Source organism: Camelus ferus, chromosome 17 (assembly GCF_009834535.1).
Source record: "Camelus ferus isolate YT-003-E chromosome 17, BCGSAC_Cfer_1.0, whole genome shotgun sequence".
Lineage (NCBI taxonomy): Eukaryota > Metazoa > Chordata > Mammalia > Artiodactyla > Camelidae > Camelus > Camelus ferus.
Window position 1 is genome coordinate 22,978,651 of NC_045712.1, and position 24,090 is coordinate 23,002,740.

Sequence of the window (24,090 nt, forward strand, 5' to 3'; positions counted from 1 at the left end):
ATTCACCTGGAACTCCAGGATGAGAATAAGCTGCCTCAGGGGTTCCTAGAGCCCCAAAGTAGGGCAGGTGGTGGGGCATCTTCTTTCACCACTGCTGGGCCCTCAGCACCATGGAGAGACCTGTACCACCATTAGAGACCAGGGTGGGTGCAGAGTGGCAAGGATTAGTCCCACTGGGCAGATGGAAGAATTGAATTTTGGAATAGGAAGCTACTGCTCTAAAGGCCAGGTAGGCAGGTCTCCGTGGGCTGGGCCAGCAGGAGCCAAGTGCTATGGGATGCACTTGGCTTAGGGTCTGGCTGGGCATCTGGAAGCCAGGCCAGCAGAGGAACAGCCGAGGAGCACCCGGAGGTGGGGTGAGGCATTCATATTCAGTCCATTGTCCCTCATGACCCATGGCTCAGAGTGTGGGTGATGCAAAGGACGCAGAGGGAGCACAGACAGCGCCTGGCCACGTGCCTCCCTTGGTTCTCTTAGTGCTCCCTCAGGGGCTCTCTCTGATGCAGGCCCTGCTCAGCCACTGACTTGACAGGCTGTCTTTCTCTGTAAAATGGAGCTTCTTCCTGTATGTGGTAAATGGTATCAACCTCATGGGGCCTGTGGGGTGGGTGGACTCCACCAATGTGTCTGTGATGACAGTGCCCTCCCTACCCCTACTCTGGGGACCTTCATCCCTTAGAGGCCAGATCTGGATAAGAGCAGAGGTAGGTGCTCCTGGAACCAGACCTGGAACCAAACCCAGTAATCTCCCTAAGAGTCAGCAGTGCTATTAAGCCCTAGTAACTTTCAAAGGGCCTGACTCTAGTAATTTCTTAGTTAACACGAGCTGGTATCACCATTACTATTATTCTGTATTCTCATTTTCGTTATCTCCATCATCCTTACAGGCCCCTCGAGCCCTGGGTTCCTTCTCTTGGGGCTGGGACTTGCGGATGGGCGCGTCTGCTAGGGCAGAGCCTCGCACCCACCAGGCCCGTGATCTTAATTGACCTAGCCAGCCTCAATTTGCTCGTCCATAAAAAAGGATTGTCAGTGAAGCCTCCGCTCTCAGTTCCACCCAGGCCTGTGTGGAGGAAGGCGAGTGGTCTGCAATGAAGATGCGAGTCAACAGACAAACCCTGAGCCAAGCCTAGAACCTGGAATTACGGTCACATTATTAGTGCGTGAGGTTAATCCCGGCAGGACAGTCACTCACAGAAGCCTCGCAGCCCGCAGCTGCCCCGCAGATTTCGGGGGAGGGAGAAAGAGATTAGGACAGGCTGAGTCCGGAGACGCCTAAACTCACAGTTTCCTTAACAGCGCGGGAGGGCTGGGGCGGGGGCGGGGAGGGAGGGGCGGAGCAATCTGGGGTGATGCGAACACCCCGCCCCGGCGGGCGCTTGGGGGAGTGTCTTAACGCGCGTCCGCGCGTCGCCGGCCCTCCGGCGCTGTCCTTTGCTGCTGAAGCCGCCGCGCGGCTCTGCGTCTCCACGTCTTCGTCCCGGTCCTCGGCGTCTCCACACGCCTGCTCGCCCGGCCGCGCCATGGAGGCCTATCATAAGCCTGACCAGCAGAAGCTGCAGGCCCTGAAGGACACGGCCAACCGCCTGCGCATCAGCTCCATCCAGGCCACCACGGCGGCCGGCTCCGGGTGAGGGGGGCGCGGGGCGGGGGCGTCAGGGCCGCGGGCTCCCCGGCTCCGTTTCGCGCGCTGCACGGTGCTACCACGAGGGAGGCTGCCGGGGGCGCGGTCAGATGGCGGAGCACGCGCCTCGCAGGCCCGGGCAGGAGGCGCCTTCCGCCGCGCCGGCTCTCAGCCCGGCTTCCGCCCGCTGGGGCCCGGCTCCTGGGCCGCCTCAGGCCGGCTCGCCCCTGTTCCCCACTGCTGTAAGGCGAGGGGTACGCGGCTAGGGCATCGCAGAGGCCCCTCGCCGGCCGTGCCGGGAAGGTCACCATGAGTGCGCTCGCTCTCGCCGAAAGCCCGGCCCAGTGCCGTGCGCTCTGCACACGCGGCCCCAAGACCCGTTCCACCCACACGTGGGGAAACCGAGGCTCAGAGTTGGTTATTTGCCCGAGGTAGCACTCGTTGAGGTCTGGAATTTGAACTCGTCCTGCCCAACTCGAGATTGCCTATTTTAACGTCTCATCTTGGAGGGAGCCTGGGGCCCGGCCTTCTCCCTACTTCAAACTACCCCTCCCCTTCGCCACTGCACATTCCTGCCACCCTTGGATTGGGGGCCGAGTTTGGAGCAGGGGTGCTGAGAAGCCAGGCGATGGGGAGTAGTCGTGGGGAAGAAGGTGACCACGTGGTTTCAGAACTCTGGCACCTGGTGTGAAAGAAAGGTCTAAGATCTCTAGGGCGGGGGCGGGAGGTGGGCGAGGGGTGGAGGAGGGGAGACTTGCGAGGCCAAGAGAACCGAGGAACGAGTCCCAGGGTTCTGGGGTGAAAATGCAGGGCGTGCTTCCAATACAGCTTTCCCCAATACAGGAGCCCAGCTCCAAGCCAGCCTTTCTGGCTCAGAAGGTAGAGAAAGGCTGTTACAGATCCCAGGAGCCTCCTCTGAAGGTGGCTGGTGACAGGGAAAGTGATAATAACCGGCCACCATGCAATGGGGGTAGTTTAGAGCGTGAGCCACCGAGTTACTTCGGAACTTGTTTCCCTTTCTGTAAAATGGGAACAACGGTAGCTCCTACACACTGTATGGTTTCAAGGATCGAGCCCCTCCTTTGGGGCCTGGCATGAGGCTGCCAAGACAGTGATGTGCTGGGTTCATGAAATGGTTGAGTTCTGGGTGGGGGATGGTTTCCAGGAACCTTCCTAACCGAGTCTTTTCCTTAACAAAGACTAGGTTCTAGCCTCTGGCTAATTTCATACAGGATATGTTATTAATAAGTAAACCTCCTTTGACCTTCAGAGTAAGTAGCCACTCACTCTGTGTGCCTTTAAGACACCCATTCTCAGAAGGGATTAGACTCTCCTAGCAGATCATTGCCCTCTCATCCCCCCAGCACCCCCCTCCCCATGCACACTTGGGAACCTTTATCTCCATTGGGTTTATGTAGTCCTACCCATTGTGTGAGGAATACCCTGCCCCGTTGGGAACGTGGCTTACTCTTTGTGCCCTGTCCCCCAGCCTGTCACACAGAGGTCTGCACACCTGTATTGCTTGATGAGTGCTCCTTGGTCCCCTTGACTGTTTCAAGGGATCCTTCACACTGCAGAGCCTTGTTGAACCCTACTGTGTGCTAGGAGCTGTCTGGCCAGATTCCTGAGGATCTAGCTAGAGAGACACAGCAGTTACCCAACTAAACAGTGTTACACGTTTGAGTATCTTACAGGGCTAGATACAACCTATAGACAATTACAGGGTCACTGAGTGACCAAATAGGAATCCTGGTGTGACATAGAACATCCTTTGTTGCTAATATTGTCTAGTGCATTTTGAGAATAACCCTATGAGACAGAGGCTGTTATATCCCATTTTATAGATAAGGAAACTGAGGCTAGTGGGTTAAGTGACTCGCCCAGGCTGGTCATTGGTGGCTATTCCATGCTGTCCAGTTCACATCAAGGAAGACTTCTTGGGCAGGTGGGCAGCTCCAGGTGGAGCCAGTTTGAAGTCACTTGGTAAGATATACAATAAATAAATGTAGGGAGGGCCTCCAAAGGGAGAGGTTGTCCAGTGGGTTCGCTGTATTTTTTTTTCGTTAAACTTGGATTTCTATGAGAGTTACACTCAGATTTACATTGTAATGCCTTGGGGAAGAACTCACTGAACTCAAAAAAGTGTCCATTTGCAAAAAGGAAATGTGTAAAATACAGTGATTCCTGTGTGTTGTGAGCATGTGTCAAAGATGCAGAAAAGAAATACTTAGGAAAAAACCTTAATTTTTCAGAAGGAAGTAACATTGCTGTGCAATCCCTGTCACAAGAGGGATTTTGAAAGGTATGTGCCAAGAGCTCTGTGTGCACAAAAAACAGTAAAGGAAGACTTGAGAACATGGCAGTGCTCCCATTGCCAGATGTTTGTCTTGAGGCCCTGGTGCTGTTCAGTCATAGCCAAAGTGATCACCCTGTCAGGATGTCCCCGTTCTGGGGGCACTTACTCCTAGTGGTGATACAGCACTTTGGCCAAAGTCTTTTCACAGTCACTGCCGAGGCTGGACTCAGACACTGGATCAGTGAGGACCAGGCCATAGGGTTCAGGATTTCTCGGTAGCTTTCCCCTCCCTGTGCCATCGCTGACTGAGTGTCAGTGGGCCTCACCAGGCCCCAGGAAGTGAAGACACTGGCCTCTGTGTCACAGAGCTGAGGGACAGAGCCCGTACAGAGGGCTTATTGTGGAGGCAGCACCCACAGCGGCCAGAGCTGCTGCAGGTCACCTCCCTCTGCGTGCTGGGGAAGCTGTGGCAAGGGTCCAGCTCATCCAGGCTTTAAAAAGATGAGCCCTGATGGCCTTGTCAGAGGGGGCCTGACTCCTGGGGCTCGTGGTGAAGATTCCAGGGCTAGACTGTGGCATTATCCAAACAGTGCTAAGTGTCATCTGAGGACGCCATCAGAATCAGGCCTAAATCTGGAGGTGCCAGCTGTGCTTATAGGTCCCCAGGGCTCTGACCCACAGTGTTGGGGTTAGAGACATAAGGTCTGGCCAGACCTGACTCGTGGGCACAGGAAAAGAGATCTAACTCCGGCTCTGTTCCAAGTGTCTGTGCTCTTGTCAGAAAGGCCCTTCCCATCCCAGCACCATAGTTTCCCCATCTTTAAAGAAGAGGTTCATACATATGTGGTTTTCAAACTGGGTCCCTTGGAAGTGGGGCTGGAGGATCAGAATGAGCAAGTTCTGGGGTCCTGCCACCTGCTATTGTGGGTTTCACATCCTGGGAGTCCACGTAACTTTGAAGTGGCTGGAAGTGCATCTGTGCTGCCCAGCTCTGGGTGCAGGGAGGCTTTGTCTGAGAGCTCAGAGGGCCCCTTTGGGTCTCTGGCCCATGTAGGCCAGCCTCTCTGGACAGAAAACCGCCACCTCAGCCTGCTTCTCCATTTGGGCTTTCTTCACCCCAGCCCAGCCCCGGCTGAGGCAAGAGCAAGCCCGTTGAGATTACCCCAGCAGCAGCCTTTCCCAACTCGTGCAGATACCTGACTGTCCTGAATGACCAAGTTCTTTACCTCTGATCGCAGCAGGCCCGATGATGGGCAGTGTTTCCTGAAGCTGGGATCCTGGTGCCACCACCTGGTTAGGGTCTGGCAGAGACATTCCCGTGAGCTGACCACACTGTGGCCCCTGTTGCAGCTCTGACCCCCTGGACTTTGCCCATTTAGGCAGGCCGGTTGTCACTAGTCCCAGTCCCACAAAATCAGGAACTCCTTTTATTGCTGCAGACCACACACAGCTTCTTGCCCTGAACAGTGAGGCAAAGCCCACTCAGTGGGGTGGGTTGTGGGAGCTGACGATTCTACCAGCAGATGGATCTGGCCAACCAGGGCCTGCGCTGTTTGGCTTTCTTGCTCAGAAGTCAGCTGCACCCATGGCCTGGACGTAATCTTTGAGGGCTGCACACCTGGGCAGGGGAGTGTGGACAGTAAAGAGCACCCTCTACTGGGCTTTCAGCACCTTTTTCCTCCTTTTAAAGACAAATCTTTTAACAGCTCTAGTGAGGTCTGATTTCTACATGTATGTTCAGTGGTTTTTAGTAAATGTATGTTGATGGTGATTTACAGTAAGTTTTAGTGAATTTGCTACATCCCATTTTAACTCTTCTGGCTATTTCATGTTAATAGAATCCTACAAAATGAGGTCTTTGGGGTCTGGCTTCTTTCACTTAGCACAGTGTTTGGAAGGTCATGTTGTAGCATGAATTAGTGCTTCATTTCTTCTTGTTGCTGAACATTCCATTGTTTGGATAGTGCTGCATTTTGTTTAGCCATTCTTTACTTTCTCCTAGCGTTTTGCTTTTATCCTAGCTGATGGCAGACTTGTGACCCTAGGCGAGGCACTTCCTTCTGTGGACCTAGGTGGTCACATTCTCAGATGAGGAGGAAGTTAGACTTCATAGCCGATATTTTACAAGCGAACGCTTATTGAGTAATTGCCATTTTTCTGTGCACTCTGCCCAGCTCTGTTTTACACAAACACTACCTCAGTCAGTCTGCTTCTACTACTATCTCCATTTTACACTGAGGAAACTGAGGCTCAGAGAGGACACATCCCTAGGCTCTTGGAGCCAGGTTACATCATTTATTCATTGGTGCACTCTTGCTTGTGCCAGGAGCTGTTCAGACTCGAGGCTACGACAGTGAAGAGGCTCAAACTCCTTGTCCTCCTATCCTAGATGGAGCTAGAGTTGGCACCTCGGATAGACAGGCAACAAATCGCCATATAATGTTAGGTGGTAAGTGTGAGTGAGGGAAAGAAGAGGCATTTTAGATAGTACAATCAGGGAGGCCTTCTCGGAGGAGGTAGCTTGGGACCTGTTTCTTCGCAATCTGAGATGTGGAGACTATCATCCTAGGCGCTAGCTAGCACAGGTGGTTCCAGGAACAGGAAGAACAAGGACTGCTTCTGAGGTTACTCCCTGGCATCCTGGGGTTCTCACCTGAGTATTTCTTTTTATGGTAGAATATATGCCTTAAAAATAATATGAATGATGTACATGTTATAAATAATGAACCTGGGTGTATCTACCACCAGGTTTAAGAGCTAGGACATTATTGCACTTTAGAACCTCCTCTCCCTCCTCATAGAAGGAGGGTTTCTTCCAGAAAGAACTATACCCTGAATTTTGCATTTTATTGTTTTCCTTATAGTTTTATATTGTTTGTATATATTCATCATCAGTATGGTCTTCCGAACTGCCGTACAGATCCTTCTGTGATGTGCTTTGTCCACATGTCGCATTTGTGAGATCTTGTTGAGGTTGGGTCTGTGCAGCTCACTCATTCTCGCTGCTGCATAGTATTCCACTCTGTCATCAAATATTCTCTTGTGGTTTCACTGTGGGTGTGAACCCACCCAGGGGTCGAGTTGCTGGGACTGCTCATTTGCAGTCATTGGTTTGGTTTCTTTTTAGCAGTTACAAGATGTTTCAGGTTTCCTACTTCTTAAGCTGATTTTGGTACATTGTTTTTTTCCTAGACATTTTCCTGTTTTCAAATCTGTTTGCATCAGGTTGTTTGGAATATTTTGTCATCTATTCTTATATTCCTCCTTCCACTTCTAATACTATCCTTTTTTTGGATCCTGCCTTATCAGAAGTTTGCTAAATTTTTAGTCTTTTTTTTTTTTAAGAGCTTCAATTTTTAAAAATTGTATATTTGCTTTCTATTTCATCAATTTCTATTCTTTGTTATCTTTCTACTGTCTTTGAGCTCACTGTTTTCCTAACTTTTTAAGTTGGACCTTAGCTATTGGTTTTCAACTCTTGTGTTCCTTTTTCTTTTGGGTACTTATTTCTTTTTCGTAACATTATTTGTCTTTGTATTTTTAAGCATTTTATCGGAGGCTGTTGTAGGTGCTCACCTCCCAGGTTTGTTCATTTGTTGGGGCCTTGAGACTCCTCATGATTATTATCTCTCTTTTATTTTTTGATAATGTAGAGGAGTCCAGTCAGAGGGGTGAGGGATCTGCATTTTTTTTCTGTGGGGCAGCCCGTGAGCAGGTGGAGTGAGTGCTGTAGGGAAGAGGGCGAACATCTGGAAGAGTATGTGTCCTCCCCTGGGTGGGGGGCCTTTGGGAGACTTGGCCCAGCTGTAAGCCCTCAGCACCACCTTCATAGATTGAACTAATTGGGAGTAAGTAAGGCAGGGTTTTGGAACAAATTGGTAGCCCCCGTGCATCACAAAGAGTTGCAGATCAAGTTCCCCACAGCCTCCCTCCCTGGCCCCACCCATCCCTGCTCTAGGGTGTGTCCTTATGTCCTTATGCAGCACCTTGGGGTGGGGCCCCCACCTGCAGTTTTCTCCCGGGGCAGGCTAGGGCTACAGGAGAAGCTCAGGCCCTTTGTGATGAAGTCCCTCTAGTAGGTTGAGCTTAAAGGTAACTGTCTCCCGTGTGTTCAGCACTTGGAGTTTGCAGAGCCCTGTCTCAATCCTCAGCTCATTTCTTCCCTCTTGCTGGCCATGTGGTCAGCAGGGGGTCACGGTCCCAGCGTGCAGATGAGGGGTTGGAGGCACTGAGAGGGGTAGCATCTGGTCTTCCAGCAGATGATGGTGACTGATGGACCTGGGCACTTGGCATTGTTTTAGGGACTCCTGGGCACTCCGGCATGGCACCCCATTTACCAGTAAGGAAGCTGGGCCTCAGGGAGGTGAAGCACTTGCCAAAGTGGCAAAGCCCATGTGGCCCCTATTCCCACCCTGGGGTACCTCGCAGAGGTTCCCTGAAACCTCTGGGGTGGGGCAGACAACTGGCTTCCAAGGAGCCCTAATTCTGTATGTTTTTTTTTTTTTAAGTTTTTTTTTGTGGGGGGGGGATGCGGGTAATTAGGTTTATTTATTTTTAGAGGCAGTACTGGGGATTGAACCCAGGATCTCATGCATGCTAAGCATGCGCTCTACCATTCAAGCTATACCCTCCCCACTATTCTGTATGTTTTTATTTGGCGGATATGAAGGTAGGGCCAGCAGTATGTCTAGGATGCAGGCTTTGAAGGGAATCAAATATTGTAGGCTTCCCTGCCCAGCAAGGAAGGCCTAGCAAGGAAGGGTTAAAATCGACTGCTTTTCAACTTCTGGGGTCTCTTCCTGGCTGACCTCCCTCCCTCCACCTTGCCCAGGCTGGGATGTGCTCCTGCCACCTGCAGAAAGTGCTTATGCCACGGCCCTTTCTCCCTGAAGCCTCTGACCTGGGCCTGCCTGCCTTCTTTCTAGCAGTTTGGCCCGCTCTCCACCCACATCCTTCCCCTGCTCTTCTCCTAACAGGGTCATGACTTTTGTAACAGGATTCCTCGGGGATGGGGCTGCTCTGGGAGGGAAAGGGGAGGAGGTCAGCCTGGCCAGTGTTGGATGTCCCCCAGCCAGCCGAGGTTTGGCCCTAGGGACCAGGGAGTTGGGTCCCTGCCAGGCAGGGAAAGGTTTCTTGTTTACGTTTCCTCACCTCCCTTTTTCAGGTCTAGTGTCTTTCCCCATGACCAGGAGTTCATAGAAATGGTTAAGTATAAGACAATTGTGTGCTGGGGACGTGGGTACTAAACCAGCATGGACAGTTCTGGATTTCTCTACTAATGTGTCTGCTCTGGAAGTGACTCACCCCTAACCCGTGCGGGGAGCCGGCTGGCAGGGAGGAGGGAGGCCCGCGTGAACTCCACGTGGTGCATGTGCCCTTGGGTTTGGCAGTGGGCATGTTTTAGTGTGAAGGACCTCAGCAGCGTCAGAGGGCTGTGCTGAGCTGCATGGAGGGGGCGGCTGGGAGGCACGTGCCCTGAGGCTGAACCAAACTGTGGGCCAGAGGGCTACAGGAATGTCATTCCAGGAACCCCAGTCTCCAGCCCCACTCTTGGGGGCTGGAACAAGATTAATCAAGTGGGTCCTAAGAAACCTGAACAAGTCTCACCTGTAAGACGTAATCCTTATTCTATGGTTAAGTCCTTTGCCCATTAGCCTTTCAGATAACTGTGTAGTGACTAGAACAAGAGCCTAAGAAGGGGAGACCCCTTGACCCCACCTGCTCCAGGGCTGGAAGGGCAGGCCCTTGCTCTTGTCAGCCCTATCCCAGCCCTGGTCTCTGGCAGAAGGCATTTTTATTTTTTTCATAATTGTAGCCTTTGTCGAAGATAAGAAGTTGCTTTGCCTTTTAAATTCTGTGCAAACGCATGGTTTCTAGTGGCTATACCAGCCCTCAGAATGCCCACTGGAAAGCTGCCGTGTGGCCCAGTGGTGCTCTGGGAGAGCCCGAAGCCCCAGTTTTCAGACCACCAACCCTGTATGTGGAGGCTGCTGGGAGCCTCAGCCCCTACAGCCCCTGCCTGTGTCCTTGAGGCCCAGCGCCCCTGGGGGCATGAGAGGGCAAGTTACCCCAACAAGTGGGCAGAGTTCTGGGCAGTCTCATTGGGACTTAGCTCATTGGTCACGAGGGGACCCCTCTTCCTTTCTTCCTCTAGTCCAACCCCAGAATTGTTCCATTGCCGTGACCCTGAGGGTCCAGACTGTTGGCCCCTGGGAGGGTACAGCCCCCATGCTGCCAGTGTGGCCTTGAGACCCCATGCAACCCTCTCGGGGCCAGAGCACATGGCTCTCTGACAAGCCAGGCCCATGACTCCTTGGGACGTGCGCTCCTAGGTCACTGTCCGCGGGCCTGAGGTGAGCCCTGTCGGTCAGGGGCCCAGAGCCGTGACGCACATGTCTTTCTCTCCTGGGCCACAGCCACCCCACGTCATGCTGCAGCGCCGCCGAGATCATGGCTGTCATCTTCTTTCACACCATGCGCTACAAGGCCCAGGACCCCCGGAACCCTCACAATGACCGCTTTGTGCTCTCCAAGGTAGGAGGCCAGCCTGCCACCCTTCACGTAGGGGACAGTGGGAATGCTCTGGGTGTTCCACCCACTTTTGGTGTTGACAGGCAGGACTGGGTACAGCTTGACAGCTCTGCACGCGTCTGTCTGTGCTGAGCCAGTACCCTGGGCCGAGGCTCGCTTCCTCAGGAGTGCTGGTGCCCTGTCCCGCCCCTCCTGCACAAGAACCATGGCCACAAACCCCCGGAATCCACCTGTCCCCAGGCCTGGCTCCATGGCCTCTGGTTTCTCGAGGCGGGCATGAGCAGTTAGAAGTCTATCCAAGTCTGCTCATATGCCAGAAACCAGGGATTAGGGCAGCCGGCTGCCTGCTGGGGTTTTGGCCTCAGCGGCCTCACAGCTGTGCTCCCCCTGCACCTGTCCTAGGGCTCAGCCTTGGCTGTGGGAACCTCGGGCTGGAGGGGGATCAAAGCTGAGGAAGTAGCCTTCTCTTGCTTCCTTCCTTGAAAGGGATACCCTGGCCAGCAGGCTCAGCTGGGCTCTGGGTCTCAGTGTGCAGCTCCTCATCTGACCCCCCCTCCGCCGCTGTCTGTCCCTGGCAGGGCCACGCAGCGCCCATCCTGTATGCCGTCTGGGCTGAAGCCGGCTTTCTGCCCGAGACAGAGCTGCTGAACCTGAGGAAGATCAGCTCCGACTTGGACGGGCACCCTGTCCCGGTAAGTGTGCCCCACCAGGAGCCCCGCCGGGCCTCTGCCTCCACTTCCTGTTTCCTGAGGCATGCGGGAAGGAGGGCAGGGTACCCACCAAGGAGTCGAGGTTGCTGGGAGTTGGAGGAGCGCACTGATGTGAGGAAGGAAGAAGTGGGTGTTTGGGGGGCATACTCTATTCACCCCAAGCACCAGAGACCCAAGTTCTCTTCCACACTGGGCCTCCCTGGCCACTGACACAGCCTGGGAGGGGAGTTCATCAGGGAATGTCTAATGAGGTCACAACAGGTTGCTGGTGACGCCCCAGGGAAGGGGTCCAGTGTGCTCCTCAGGGCGCTAATCCCTGCAGTTGTTTGGAGTTCATGTGTCACCATGAAAACTCACCTCTCAACCCCCATTGGAGCACCCCCTAGGGCCAATTACTGAGTTTTGTCATGAATTCTCCCAGCCACTGTGTGAGGTGGATTATATGGGCTTTGTTTACAGAGGAGGGAACTGAGTTTCAGTCCCCAGCCAGAGGTCGCACAGCTCCCTGGTGGGCAGAGCTGCTATCTGAACCGCACCCACAATTACTGCAGTGGGAGAATGGGGAAGTCACACTCTGCCTTCTACAGACCTCGCCTGCACCCCCAGGCCTGGGTCGGGTATGGCTGTGTGGCTCCCACAGGACCAGGATCTTGGGAGGGGCCTCTGGGAAACACTGCTTCCTCCTGCCCGTGAGTTAACTGGGGTCTTCTGTCGTGACAGAAACAAGCTTTCACCGATGTGGCCACTGGCTCCCTGGGCCAGGGTCTTGGGGCTGCTTGCGGGATGGCCTACACGGGCAAATACTTCGACAAAGCCAGGTAACACTCCCACTCCCCACCTCCAGCCCACCCTGGAAGGGGTCCTGACGACCCAGCCTTACCCGCCTCCTGCAGGCACCTCCTCTGAGTAGGGGCTGAGTAACTAAGGTGTGGCCTGAGGCTGGTGCCAGGACCAGCCCCGTTTTCAGATGAGGAAATGGGCTCAAAGGAGTGAAGGGACTTGCCCAGGTTCCCTTGATAGTGACTGGCAGGGCCAAGTTTGCATCCAGAGTCCGTGCTCTTCAACCAGAGTGCTTTGGCTTGAGTTCCCCCTGCCTGGTGCCCGGACCCTGAAGTCTCAGAAGGCCCCACCCCCAGTGCCTGATGAAGCACCGTGAACCCAGGCCTGAGCCCCTCGCCTTTACCTTGGGAAAGGAGAAGATGGCGTGTTCTGGAGGGTTCTGGGCCTCCCTGAGCCCCATCTATCAGCTAGGGAAGAAACAAACGCTGAAGAACTTGGCCTGTGGAGGATGGGTGAGCAGCCTGATCAGGAAGGTTTGCTGCTCCAGCACCAGGCAGTCTGGACAAGACCCCGTTGAGGCAGATCTCAGCCACAAGGCTGTCCCCTACACCTGCAGACAGGTCTCTGTTGCAGAGGGAGAAGTGTTGGCTTCAGGCTGTTAAGGAAAGCAGATGGTTTCCTCATTCCTTTACTGTTTGGGGCTTTATACTCACACTGCTCAATGCACTGTGGGCTGAGTGGTGTTAATTATCCCTCCCACAGGTGGGAAACTGAGGTAAAATGCTTGCCTGGTGGTGGAGGCAGGATCTGAATCCAGGGTGTCCATCCAGAGTCCATGTTCAGAGTCCCCATGCTGCTCTCAGGGGCCCAAGGGAAGCACAGGAGGCCGGGGAGCCCAGTGGGTAGGAAGCTTCCTAGAGAGATAGAGGGAGCCTGGCCTGCAGGCAGCGGGAAGGGCCACGGCGAAGGCAGTCACAGGGGCCCACTGAGGACAGGTGGTTGTGGGGAGCCTGACTGGATGCTCCACCCCAGTGAGCGCCTACTGAGTGCAGGGTAAGCAGCTCCTGAGACTGCTTTCCAGGTGGGCTGGGGCTGGGAGGCCTTCCAGGCTCTCCGGCCAGTGTCACTGGCAGCACAGCGTTTGCCTTCCTCCCGGGCTGGGCTTTGGGGCCGGGCTCTGCTACACCCAGCAGTGATTCACCACGAAGTGAGAGAAAGTCACAGAGAACGGGATGTATGTTTAAGAGTATTTTATTTGGCACAGAACCAGAGCTGTGAGTTAATTATTCCCTACAGTTGCTTGAAATAATTCCTCGTGAAGAGTCATTTCCTGACCGTAACGCGATGGAACAAACCAGTGTAGGGAGAGGGGGTTCAGCTGGGTTCCCAGCGGCTAGGGTTGGCTAAGGCTCAGGCCCTCAGACTGTACCTTGGGGTCAAGGGAATTATTAGGCCATGCCTGCTGCCAGAGCTGGCGTCCTGATAGAGCAGAGACGTCCAGTCACGTCTCCCAGGCAGCACCCGTCAGATTGGCTCTCTTCCGTTTCTCTTTTCTTTCTTTCTTTTTTTTTATTATAAAATACCTACTCATTTATAATACAGAAATGCATTACAAAGAAACAAATATTTTTCTTATTCTTAACCATTTCCCCCCATTTCATTCTCACTTAACAGTGTATATCATATTTCATCCATATTATTGTGAAGAGAAATTTATGGATTTGTAATCCTAGTATTTGTATGATTTTACTATATGCTTTTTAGAAAAATCTAAATGTGAACACTTTCTCGCATCGTCAGCTGTCAAACTAGTTTGAATGAGTGCATGCTATTATGTTTTACGGGGCTTCTTCCACACATTTAGACCGTCCTCTGTTGTTGGATATTTGAGGTGGTTTCCAAACTCATAGGCAGCAAATGTTGGCCGTCTCGTTAGAGTCTCTTTTCCTGGTGGTTCAGGACTCTGGGTATTTGCAGCCTCCAACCCCATATCTAACAATAGCTTCAGGCAATGCGGCTTCTGTGGGGCCCCCTTTTCTGTTCTCAGGCTCCCCCAGGGTCTCCTCAGGATCCCAGGCTGCCCTCCAGACCTGAATCTGAGGCTATGCCCGGACTCTGCTCTTGGACCCACTTCAACTTCCTTGGAAGTGGGTGTAGGGTTGGGAAGGCATCCAGTCTGCTTCTCAAGAATCCCTTTCTGGGGAAGTCGGAGTTCCCTATAGGCCTTTCTGGCTCAGCCCCATCAAGTTGGTCACTTCTGGGAGCTCCTGTGCCAGAATCCTCCCACCCCCTGCAGCATCTCTGGGCCCCCCTTGCAGCCTGCAAGGCCCAGCTTCAGACTAGCCTCTGTGAGTGTGGGTGCTGGGACCTTCTGCTCCTGGCCAAGGAGCCAGTGGCCCGGGTGCTGGAGGCCACAGAAGGGAAGGCATAGCACTGGCATGGCAGGGGAAGGAGGCCGGAGCCCTCCCTGACTGGAGGCCTGCGGGGGTGCTGAGTCATGCTGACGGTGCCCTGGCTGTCCCCGCCTCTTCTCCACCTCCTCCTGCCTTAGCCTGGTGGCCCAACCCGCTCAGCTGCACAGCTCCTGTGTCCCCTCTGAGCTGTCCAGGCACCAGCCTCACTCCCCCCGCCCCACCATGTGCGATCCTAGGCAGCAGGGAGTGGAGTCTGGGCTGGGCAGTCAGGCCTGTGTTTGAATCCTAGCTCAGCTGCTCCCCAACTGCGTGGCCTTCAGACAAGTCCCTTGACCTTTGAGCCTGTTTCCTTGTCTGTGGTTTTGGGGAATAACAACTGCACTCACCTTCCTGAAAGGATTACTCAGCACTAAGCAGAGGTGGAGGGGAGAGGGGGTGGGGGGTCAGAGTCCCTGAACTGGTCTCCTGGCCTCCAGCCAGGGAAGGTTCTGTTCTGCTAGATAATTTATCCCAGCTTCCTTATTCTTTCTACCATGTCACACTGCCTTGGAACCATCATGGCTGCCTGTGTTGAATGCAGGAGATGGCCCCTGGGGTAGAGAAAGCCCAGGCCCAGCTCCATTCCTGGTCAAGAACCAGCCCTAGGACCTTGAGAGGACCTTCCCCAACCCTGGTCCCAGCCCATTCTTCACCTGAAGCTTTGGGTGCTGCCTGGGCCTCCCCCGCCCAGCTCCTCTGAGCAGAAGGGTCCCAGGGCTCCCCCAACACTCCTGGTTCATGGTAGGGCAAAGGGATACGGGTGCACCCCTGCAGCAGGCAGCTCCAGGTCCCCTCTACCCCCCTGCCCATCGTGAGTAGTTAGTTCCCGTGAACGATCACCATTCTCTTCACGTCCTGACAACCCCCAGTTTTCTGGGTCTGTTGTCTCGGAGCTCTGTTTCTTGGCAGCCAGTACTTCTTTCTGGAGCTCCTGACAACTTTCTTCACAGCCACTTTCTCGCAGAGTGTGGACCTGGAGTGGGCACAGCTGATGCTGTTGCATGTGCGTGTCTGCTCCTTTTCCAAGAGGGAAAGGCCAGGGGCTTGTGGGCCAGGGGAGGGGGCCGGGCTCTAACCCACCCTCTGTCTGCAGCTACCGCGTCTACTGCTTGCTGGGAGATGGGGAGCTGTCAGAGGGCTCCGTGTGGGAGGCCATGGCCTTCGCAGGCATCTACAAGCTGGACAACCTTGTCGCCATTCTTGACATCAACCGCTTGGGCCAGAGCGACCCCACCCCGCTGCAGCACCAGATGGACGTCTACCAGAAGCGCTGTGAGGCCTTTGGGTATGTACGAGGCCGTGGCCTGAGCACGCACATGGCACGGAAGACCTCTGCGCTAGAGGCCTTGCAAGTGCAGGGGCTGAAGCCATCGCTAACTTGCTTTGTGACCTTGGGCAGGTTACTCCACCCTCAGTGTCTCAGTTTACTTGTCTATAAAATGGAGGCAACAACAGGCTTAAATTGGTTAATATGTGCAGTGTTCAGCCCTGTACCCACACAGAGTATGAGCTGTTACTTCTGTTACTATTAATATGCCAAAAGAGTCCAAAAGGGATTGCCTTAAAGCAAAAGGCTCCTTCTGGTGGGGGGGTAAGGTGTAGCTCAGAAGTATAATGCATGCTTAGCATGCATGAGGTCCTGGGTTCAATCCCCAGTATCTCTTTTAAAAACAAATAAATAAACCTAACCCCCCTGCTCAGCCACCCGAAAAAAAAAAGTTAAAAAAAGAGAAATGCTCCTTCCTCTGGATATTTGACAACATGGCTCATTTTATACAAGTTTCCAGCACCATGTTCAGCTTCTGTGGAGTGATCAGTTGTGTCCCTTAAATAAAAATTGGACAAAAAATTCATCAAGAATCTAGTAGGAGATTCCAAACCCAGTTCATTGTCCCCAAAGCAGCTTTCAGAAGGAAATGAATAGCTCAGGAATGAAAAACAATAAGTGAAGTAAGCTTTGCATTACTTAGGAGAGAGAAAGAAAGTCTGTTCAAAGGCAAACAAGAGGAAGTGAAACAATGTGAAAAGAGAAAATTAAACCCAAATTCGAAACAGGCACGTTTGAGGCTTCCCAGCCCCTCCAGCTCTTCACCCACTCACAGCCCTGCCGTGGAGCAAGGGCAAGACTTTCCCCGGGCCTCCCCTCGGCCCTCACCCCTCACGCCCCCTCTCTCCCCAGCTGGCACGCTGTCATCGTGGATGGACACAGCGTGGAGGAGCTGTGCAAGGCCTTCGGGCAGGTCAAGAACCAGCCAACAGCCATCATTGCCAAGACCTTCAAGGGCAGAGGCATCTCAGGTCTGTTTGTACGACCTCCCTTCCCACCCCACTCCCAGGACTGGGCCCTGCGCTGATTGAAGAGGTGGGGGCTTCCAATGGTGGGCTGGGGGTGCCTCTGAAAGCCTGTGTCTGGGAAGCACCAGCCCTTTGTTTCCTCTGCAGAGTGCACCCAGGCCAAGGAACGGCGGTGGGGGGGAGGAGACCCTGTGCTGCCTGCAATGACTGGGCAGCGTGGCTGAGCCAGGATTTAGACCCTGGTCAGCTAGCCTGGACTGGGGGGCGTGCATAGGCAGGAGAAGAGGAGGGACTTGGTGAGGCCTGTGGATAAGGCAAGAGGACACTTTCCCCAGCTGGCATTTGTGGAGCATCCTTGACAGTGCCAGCTGTCTACTGAGCCTAAGGGTTGATGCAGAGAGTCCCAGAGAGCCTGGGGAGACCTCGATCCTCCCCTGGGAGGTGAACAGGGTACCACCTCAGTGCAATGGAAAAGTGATCCCAGAGGCCTGTGTGGGTGGGGAACCTAGAAGGGTCTGAAAGTTGGTTCCTGCACCTGGCCTGAGAGCCATGCAGGGATAAGTCCCTCCCTAGTACCCAAACACGTGCTCCAGACCTCAGGACCGGGATGGCCCTTGCCCATTGTAAAGATGGGGAAATGGGCTAAGAGTGGCCAGGAACTTGCCCAGAGATATAGGGAGTCTGGCACTGGAAGGGGCTAGCTGCAGGCTCCGGGCCGGCTCCATCGCACTCCTTGCCCTGGCTGTCCCCTGCCCACTGGGGGGGCACATCTCCCTCTGCCTGTGTGGGCTTAGGGACATTCTCTGCTATCTGGGAGCCTTCTGGAAGAGGACTCTGGGATACTGTCACAGCCTCAGCGCTGCTGCCTAACACTGACCCCTCAGGTGTTAACCACTGCCACCTCTAGGGGCTGCCTGGGACGGTTAGTCCTTGGTTCTCCCTGGGCTGTGGTGACATCTGAGGTGACCTTGGAGGAGAGGAATGTTAAGCCTCGCTGGTCCCCACATAGCAAGACACCAGGGCAGGGATGCACCTAGAGGCTCACAGAGCCCCATCTGCTGCTCGCCCTGCCCTGGGCCTCAGGGCTTCCCCTCCCGACCAGTTCAACAAACTGATTTCTATAGCAGACAGACCATGTAGGTTGGGGTGAGGAGGTGACGTGGGGGAGAATGGGATGGGGTGGCATGCCCCCTCCCCACTGGGAGTGCCTAGAGGACTGGGCAGCTACTCAGTGGGGGCCTGCAGTTGGGTGCTGTCACCGTGGTCCTCCTTTCCTGACCCCGTCGTGGCCTGCCTTCTGGGAACTTTTATCTTACCTGCCCTCCTGCCTTGTACCTGCAGGGATAGAAGATAAGGAGTCTTGGCATGGGAAGCCCCTCCCCCAGAACATGGCTGATCATATCATCCAAGAAATCTACAGCCAGATCCAGAGCAAAAAGAAGATCCTGGCGACTCCCCCACAGGAGGACGCCCCCTCAGTGGACCTCACCAACATCCGCATGCCCACCCCACCCAGCTATAAAGTTGGGGACAAGGTACCCAGTTGGCCCTCACGTTTCTGGACTGGCTGGGCTGGGGTGGCAGTGGTTCTCCAGCTCCTCAAGGGCTGGGAAAGGGAAGAGAGGGGTTAGTTCAGGGTGTTCCTGCTGGCTCGTTATCTCTGGGATTATTGACCTGAAGAGGCTCAGAGAGGGCAAGAGACTTGCCCACAGTCACACAACAAATCTCTGGCAGCACTGGGATCACAGCCCACAGGTCCTGCTTCCCCACGGCCCTGGTTCATCCTGGCCTGGACCTGAGCTCAGGACCTTCCCACATCTGGCAAAGGCTCAGCAGGGCTGCCCGGTTCCAGGCCCTTCCCTGTGTGGACCCGATGCCACCTTAGTCAAGCTTTCTGACTCCCAGGCCCTCAGTGCAGAGTAGGGCGAGACCACAGGCGTCTGTCATGGAGCTGGGGGAAAGGGGAGTTAGGACATCTTTTGAAGCTTAGATGGTTCACAGCCCGGCTGGGGACAAGGGCCTGTGGGGACTCCCTAGACAGTCATTGTACCAGTTCTTGGCATCCTCACAGAAGTTTCTACAGGGTCATAGGCTGCTGGCCTTCCTTTTTCTTTCCCTAATTTATTCTTTTCCTCCCTGAAAACTGTGGCCCGGGGGGCTGAGCAGGGCTGCAGGCCACAGGCCCGCAGAGGTGCTCAGCCTTCCCACTTTCCTCCGCAGATAGCCACCCGCAAGGCCTACGGGCAGGCCCTGGCCAAGCTGGGCCATGCCAGTGACCGCATCATCGCCCTGGATGGGGACACCAAGAATTCCACCTTCTCAGAGCTCTTCAAAAAGGAGCACCCGGACCGCTTCATCGAGTGCTACATTGCCGAGCAGAACATGGTGGGTGCGGGGCCAGTAACAGCTTGCGGCTGAGGTCTGAGGGGTGCAGGGGCAGGGCTGAAGCCCTCCTGCTGCTTTGAGGGGTTGTGGTGGCAGTGCTAGGTGCCTGTTCGATCCCAGGAACAGCTAGGATCCAGCACTGACTCTCGACCTCAAGTAACCCCCCGTGGTGAGGGCAATGTGTGTGTGATACCCAAGCGCTGGGTGAATGCAAATAGGGGAGCTGAATGGAGCTGCGGGTGCATGCAGGGGATGCTGCACACAGGCCAGGCATGGTGGACTGGCTTTTTTGGGGGATAAAGGGCCCTCCAGGTGGAAGGGCAGGCACAGGCAGGAGGCTGGAACATGTGGGTCTAAGCCAGAGTCTGCTGAGCCCTTTCACGCACAAGGCTCTGGCCCTGCTACCCTGCGGGGTGCAGAGATAAGAGACTCTGTGGGCCCCTGCCATGCACACAGTTGGGTTAGCAGTCCTGTGTCAGGAACTGAGATTGTGAAATAACGAAGGATGTTTTGTCCTGTTTTTCAAAATATCTGTCCCTTCTGGCCAAGGAGCCCAGCCTGGCCTGCAGGCCCCAGGGACTCTGGGAGGCCACCAGGCTCTACTGCATCCAAGGTTCTTCCTCCAGCTGAACCTGAAGGTGTCTGGCTTCTAGCCTTGGCAGCTGGAGGGTCCAGGCAAACTGGTGGGGTGTGGGGCCTGGGGAAGGAGGCCTTATGTCAAGTGGCAGGGTTCAGAGCCCAGTGCTTCTGGGTCAGGGATTTGGGGCCTCCTCAGGTATACTTGGGGTGGTGAGGGAGATGGTAGAGGGACCATCCACCTGGGAAGGATGACCATCTGTGCCCAAGCTTAGCCCACTCTGTCAAAGGCTTTGCAAGTTGCTAGAAGTGTTCCCCAGGGAAATGGCCTTTTGGGGGGGGTAGTAATTAGGTTTGTTTATTTATTTATTTTTAGAGGATGTACTGGAGATTGAACCCAGGACCTCCTGCATGCTAAGCATGCGTTCTACCACTTGAGGTGTACCCTCCCCCAAGGAAAATGATCTTAAGAAGACTTTTTTTTTTATTTTATTTTCCATAGTCTGTTTCCGAAGTCCTTCACCTTGAAATAGCCATTTCAAAAGTTCTCTTAACTACTAGCTATAAATATAAAAATAAAATACATAGAATAGTTATGAGAACTTTTGAAATGGCTGTTTCAAGTCAGAGGACTTTGAAAACAGACCGTGAAGTCCGTGGGCACACAGGACGCTTGCATGGGAAGAGGAGAATGAAGCTCCCAGGATGACTGAACCCCCCACCCTTGAGAAGTGGCCCTGGGGGGTCCTGGGCTCCCCGGCCACCCTCTCCTGCACCGGGGCTGACACCGCCCACTCTGCCCCCAGGTGAGCATCGCCGTGGGATGTGCCACACGCGGCAGGACCGTGCCCTTCTGTAGCACTTTTGCAGCCTTCTTCACGCGGGCCTTCGACCAGATCCGCATGGCAGGCCATCTCCGAGAGCAACATCAACCTGTGCGGCTCCCACTGTGGCGTGTCCATCGGTGAGTGGGGCCGGGGCGCTTATACCCATAATGTCCTGAACTTTGGAGGAGCTGGGGGGTAGGGCCAGGAGTCCATTCCATGGATGAAGTCTTAATCTCACCATGTCCTTTCCCACACCTCAGGGGAAGACGGGCCCTCTCAGATGGCCCTGGAAGACCTGGCCATGTTTCGGTCCGTCCCCATGTCAACTGTCTTTTACCCAAGTGATGGAGTGTCTACGGAGAAGGCAGTGGAATTAGCAGCCAACACAAAGGTGGGTCACATGGCTGTTCTTTCTTCTGCTGGCAGCTAGCACTCCCCTAGAGGGACAGGAGGGGAGGCCAGCAGGAAGGCCCAGAGCTGGTCATTTGCTGCCTCAGAGTGGTGTCCCCTGACCTGGCCCCTGGTGTTCACCTGCAGAAGTTAGACCAGGAAAAATGGAATACACACCACCCTTCCTGCTGCTCAGCAGACATGCTAACTGATCAGCTCACTCTTTCCCCTCTGAACATCTTACCCTGGCAGCCCCTGCCAAGCTGGGGGTTGACGCCTCTCTGCCATACCTGACAGTCGGTTTCTCCAAGACAGAACGAGCGGAGCTACATGGTCCTGACAGGGGTGGGCTGCCATAGACCAGAGTGCCCTGTGTGGGCTCCTCCCACTCCCCAGCCTGAGGGCAGGCGGTGGGCCCTCTTGGAGACATCATCTTCTGTCTGGGGCTTCTGTCTAAGGATGAGTGTTTGGAGAGGCACACGCTACAGAGGAAACACTTCAGTCTTCGAGACTGGACGTGCTATGTCCTGGATCCTGTTATTCTGTTTCATTCCAGGGCATCTGCTTCATCCGGACCAGCCGCCCGGAAAACGCCATTATCTATAACAACAACGAGGATTTCCAAATCGGACAAGCCAAGGTCAGCGTGGCTGGTGCCCCAGTGAGGCCCCTTAGAGCGAGCCCGAGGTCTGTTCCCACCCCAGGCCACCAGTTCCTAAGCCGCACTGATCCCCCATATCACCCCCAGGTGGTCCTGAAGAGCAAGGATGACCACGTGACTGTGATCGGGGCAGGGGTGACCCTGCATGAGGCCTTAGCTGCAGCTGACCTGCTAAAGAAAGGTAAGGAGGGTGGGACCCAAGAAGTCTTAGATGGTGCACTGGCTGTGGACCAGGTCTTGGGGGTGAGAAAGAATCTCGTGTAACTAAATGATGACAATATTAATAAGAGCTAGGCTGGGAGCCCTTCCCAGGTGCCCGGCGTGGTGCTCAGTGCTGGGGCTGCAGTGGCACAGCCCCTGCCCCACGGCCTGGGGATGACATGCCCGGCACCTGTCCAGATCAAAGGCCCTGGGGCCAGCAGGGCTCAAATCACCACTTAGCGGGCCACTGGTTAAGTGTGCTTTTCAGCACTGTGGTGCCTCAGTTTCCCCATCCACAATGGAGGTACTATCACCTTCGCCATGGGGCTGCCCTGAGGACTTAATAAATGTGACTGGCATTGTTACCATCATTTCAAGCTTCATGTGGTAGCTAGTGACAGGCATTCGCCTCCCGTGCAGAAAAATCACAACAGATGCCACGTTTCAGCCATGCTGAGTACACAGGAGAGGGCAGACGTGGGTGTCCTCAGTGTGGGAGGGAACTGATGCCCAGGCTAGAGAACCGGTGCATACAGAGCTCTGAGGAGCTGGGGGAGGGCCAGGTGGAGATCCAGGCTGAGAGTCTGAAGCAGGCGTGGCCGTTTGACCTGTCCCCCTGACCTGAACCCTTAGTGCCTGCAGCTGCAGCTCCCCTCCCCATCTCCCCACCAGCCTTACCTTGGGCCAGAGCCTTGGAGCCTTCCCTGTGACTTCCCCTTTATCTTCAAAGGCACCTAGGAGGATGGAGGGAAGTTCTCTGACAATCTGATGGCTGAGATCCCGCAGCCCAGGGCGTCGGGGAGAGAGGGGCTCTCTTCTCTCTTCCCTGAGACGAGCTGCTCCTAAATCAAGCCAGGGCAGGCTCCCAGGTGGAGGGGTGGGTGCGGAATCCCAGAGGACGCGGGCATCCCAGGTCAGCAGGGAACAGGGTGAGCCATCAGGGTGGGCAACCATGAGCCCAAGGATGGGGACAGGCTGCGGGCTGAACTTATAGCTGTGCAGGAGGGGGGCACATCAAAGGGCAGACCCACAGTGCATCTCCTCCCCTCACAGAGAAGATCAACATTCGTGTGTTGGACCCCTTCACCATCAAGCCTCTGGACAAGAAACTCATTCTCGACAGTGCCCGTGCCACCAAGGGCAGGATTCTCACTGTGGAGGACCACTACTATGAAGGTAATGGCCAGAGAGCCAGGGCATGGGGCTGGAGTCTACAGGCTAGACATCCTCCCTTTATCCCAGCCCCAGGAGGACCCCGCAGCCCAGGAAACCCAGAGCAGCTGGGACTTGGCCTCTTAATTGACCTCAGGCTTGGCCTCAGAACTCAGTTGCTGGAATGGCTCCTTGCAGCCCCTGCCACCCAGGAAGCCTATGAGGCTTCTGACCTTGCTAAGAGTGCAAGGTGGCTGTGTCCCTGAAGTAGGTGAAAATTAAGGCTGTTGCTCAGAATCAAACTGGGAAAGCAACCTAAACTCCCGTCTTGATGAGTTCTTCACAAAGCCGCCATCCCCCATCACACATCGCCACTTCCTCCAAGGCAGGCCCCAGGGGAAGAGATGGGCTTAGACCCTGATGTCATGTGCAGATGCTCATTGGTTAACAACAGCTGCCTGGAGGATAGTGTTAAAAATGATCTGAGGCCACATTTGAGCTTGTGAAAAGTATAAGTACTGTGATTGGTGGTGGTGTTTGCTCTGGCCCCAGGCACAGGCAGGTTGGAGTATATGCTGTCCCTCCGTCCTTGAGAAAGGGAATAAACTCAGACTGATTTAGGACTGCAGGGCCAGCTGGGGGCTCCAGGGGCACCCACCCATCACTCACCCTGAGGCCGCATCACCTCACTCACCTTCTTTCCCCTGTGCAGGTGGCATAGGTGAGGCAGTGGCCTCTGCAGGTAGTGGGCGAGCCTGGTGTCACTGTCGCTCGCCTGGCTGTCAGCCAGGTGCCAAGAAGCGGGAAGCCAGCGGAGCTGCTGAAGATGTTCGGTATTGACAGGGATGCAATTGCACAAGCCGTGCGGGGCCTGGTTGCCAAGGCCTAGAGAGGGCGCGGGGTGCAGCAAGGGAGTTCCACACATTCCTAAGATCCTGGCAAAGGTGCTCAAAGATGTCCTGAGAGGAGTGGTAAACATGTTTTCAGTAAAATGAATTGACCCCTGAAATGTTTTTCATTTTCATTCACTGAAACCCTCACCCTCAGCTGGCCTGGCCCCAGGGGCTGGGGAGCGGCCTCACCTTCCCCAAGGCCCCTAGGCCCAGTGGTCAGAAGTCTCCTGGGGGAAGGAGGGCACTTGCTTATTATCCCAGCTCCTCCCCACGCCCTCTTAACCAGTGACCTGGGAGAAGCAGAGGAAAAGAGGAA

The 24,090-nt window shown here is 54.7% G+C and overlaps 1 protein-coding gene across 1 annotated transcript; it reads left to right on the forward strand.

Annotated features, from left to right (window-relative positions):
• Positions 1-1,390: 1,390 nt before the first annotated feature.
• Positions 1,391-23,890, forward strand: TKT (transketolase). The gene is given in 16 exon segments (XM_032458272.1): positions 1,391-1,630; positions 10,337-10,454; positions 11,030-11,143; positions 11,882-11,979; positions 15,488-15,679; positions 16,574-16,692; positions 18,031-18,224; positions 18,910-19,074; positions 20,457-20,558; positions 20,560-20,614; positions 20,738-20,868; positions 21,424-21,507; positions 21,616-21,709; positions 22,783-22,905; positions 23,594-23,622; positions 23,624-23,890. Coding segments are annotated over 16 exon segments (1,872 nt in total). The 5' UTR covers positions 1,391-1,523; the 3' UTR covers positions 23,771-23,890.
• The last annotated feature ends 200 nt before the right edge of the window (positions 23,891-24,090 follow it).